At 45.9% G+C, this 2,159-nt stretch overlaps 1 protein-coding gene across 1 annotated transcript in view; it reads left to right on the forward strand.

Annotated features, from left to right (window-relative positions):
* The first annotated feature begins 425 nt into the window (after positions 1 to 425).
* EREG (epiregulin) overlaps positions 426 to 2,159 on the forward strand; it is a 2,435-nt gene continuing 701 nt past the window's right edge. The window contains exons 1-3 of the mRNA XM_009324886.1: positions 426 to 504; positions 952 to 1,075; positions 1,659 to 1,805. Coding sequence (XP_009323161.1) covers positions 480 to 504; positions 952 to 1,075; positions 1,659 to 1,805 — 296 coding nt within the window. The 5' untranslated portion in view covers positions 426 to 479. The remainder of the gene's footprint in view (positions 505 to 951; positions 1,076 to 1,658; positions 1,806 to 2,159) is intronic.

Raw genomic sequence — 2,159 nt, forward strand, 5'->3', positions numbered from 1 at the left:
CATGCCTAGTTGTGGAACCCTGGCTGTGTCCCTTGCGCAAGTGCCGTGCCAGACTAGTCAGAACCTAACATAATCAGAATTGGCCTAATTTCTGCCTCTCCTGTGTAATCTCTCTAAGCCTGTTCCTGCCCAGTTTCGCTCAGAGTGTGGCTGAGAGGTGGTCACAGACACCGAGTTTCTGTTTGATCTCTGTTTTACATAAAAAGTTTGTATTTCAGAGATGTTTCTTTGGGCCGCCTTATATAATATAGCCAGCAGATCTCTCAGACCTGTTTTTTGTCACCTTACAACACGGGGTTTTTCCTACTAAAATAAAAAGCTTCTGTTCTTCTTGTATTAACTTAATGAGTACACGAGCTGAAATACTTAACTATACTTGAAAAGCATCTAGTTTTGACTCTTCTTTTTATTCTCTTACAGGTTACCTATTGCAAGCAGTCCTGGGCACAACAGTGATCCCATTATGTGAGCCTGGTGAAATGGAGAACTGCACAACAGCACTAGGTAAGTGTACTGCATAGCTCTCTTCGTAAATAACAAGTCTTTGGTTCCCATCTTCCTTGGGCTGGCGGTCTCACTGAGGTGCCCTTGGAAATCACTTTTCTGTTGAGCAACATTGCCAACGTACTGCAAAGTGATCAGTGTTGTTGAACCATTTTTTAGCCTTCATTTCCTGTAATATTGCTTCTTCAGCGGAAGAGCTCTGTCTGAGGCGAGAACTCTGCTGTAAAAGCAGAAATAGCTTATGTGGAACTCCCAAAGGAAAAGTCAATATCACTCTGGCCTGGGAAAATCCTTTCCCCGTTCCGAAGGCTCGCCTGCTTTAATGCCTACTGCATTGGCAGTCTCTTGGTAGCGAGACTATTAGTTGTATTTGTAAAGCTGGTACATGGTTTGGGAAATGCAAAGGGAAAATAAGGCTGATGAGATGCTAACAAAACCTCCTTGCAGTCCAGACAGAGAACAGTCCACGTGTGGCTCAAGTTGGGATAACTAGATGTAAGCCCGAAATGAAGGACTACTGTTTCCACGGACAGTGCGTGTACATAGTGGACTTGGATGAGCACTATTGCAGGTATGGACACGGCGCAGCGCATCCTGCAGACCTCCCTGAGGTGGGCTTTGAGATGAACCGTATGTGGCCTTTGATCTCGCTGCTGTTGACACTTAGCTGGAACACCAATCCAGCAAAGTGTTTAAATGCTCACAAGAACTTGAAGAGGAGCAGTATATCTATAATACATCTCAGCTGCATTTAAGCAAGTGTTAAGCACATGTGCTGGCTCCAGTGAAACCTGGGTGAGGGTCTTGGACACCTGAAATTAGTCACCAACCCAACTTAAACTTGGGACGCTCATGCTTATGTGCTTCCCTGTTCATCTGTATTTACAGTAGTGTGAGATCCAGACCTCAGGCAAAGCAGGAAGGTCTCTCCTTTGATTCAGCCTACAAAATAAAGACCCTCTAGGCATTTCTAAGGGTATTCCTCGTTTTCTTGAAGAATTTGCAACCATTTCTAGGACCACATGGGCTTGAGTTACATCAGTTCCAATTGCTTGTCCCTGAGGAAACAGCAGGCCAGCGGCATAGCATGCTTTGTGGACTGCTGCAGTGTAATCCCATGGCGATGTCTATAATTCTGCATCTCTCATCCTCAGGTGTGACGTAGGCTTCTCTGGTGTCCGATGTGTGCATTCAGAACTTGTCAGACAACCCCTCAGTAAGGAGTATGTGGCACTGACAGTTATCGTAGTTCTGCTTTTCCTCACCGCCATCTCCATTGCAAGCTACTACATCTGCAGAAGGTAAGAAAGGTTTTCTTCCTGGCTCAGGAAGGCGAGTCAGCTGTATGTGTAGTAAGATGCCCGCTGAGTACCTCCAGACAGACTGGAATACCTACGCTTGCTTGAATGCACGGAGATAGTTTGATATACAGACCTGCTAGCCTGCAGTAATAACTAATCGTAAGCAGCTGTCAGAGAGCCGAGAAGGTGGAACAATCCCCAGCGGGAGAGCTCAGCTTCATAGATGTGATAGCTAGATGGTAACCCACTGCAATTCCTCTTCCCTACCTGAAGACTCGATGGTGCGTCATCTCAAACAGAAGGTGGCCTAGTTGGGTACTTACGGTAGTACCCAACTACCTAGTTAGGGTACTT

This window comes from Pygoscelis adeliae, unplaced genomic scaffold (genome assembly GCF_000699105.1).
Source record: "Pygoscelis adeliae isolate BGI_AS28 unplaced genomic scaffold, ASM69910v1 Scaffold316, whole genome shotgun sequence".
In the NCBI taxonomy this organism is placed as follows: Eukaryota; Metazoa; Chordata; class Aves; order Sphenisciformes; family Spheniscidae; genus Pygoscelis; species Pygoscelis adeliae.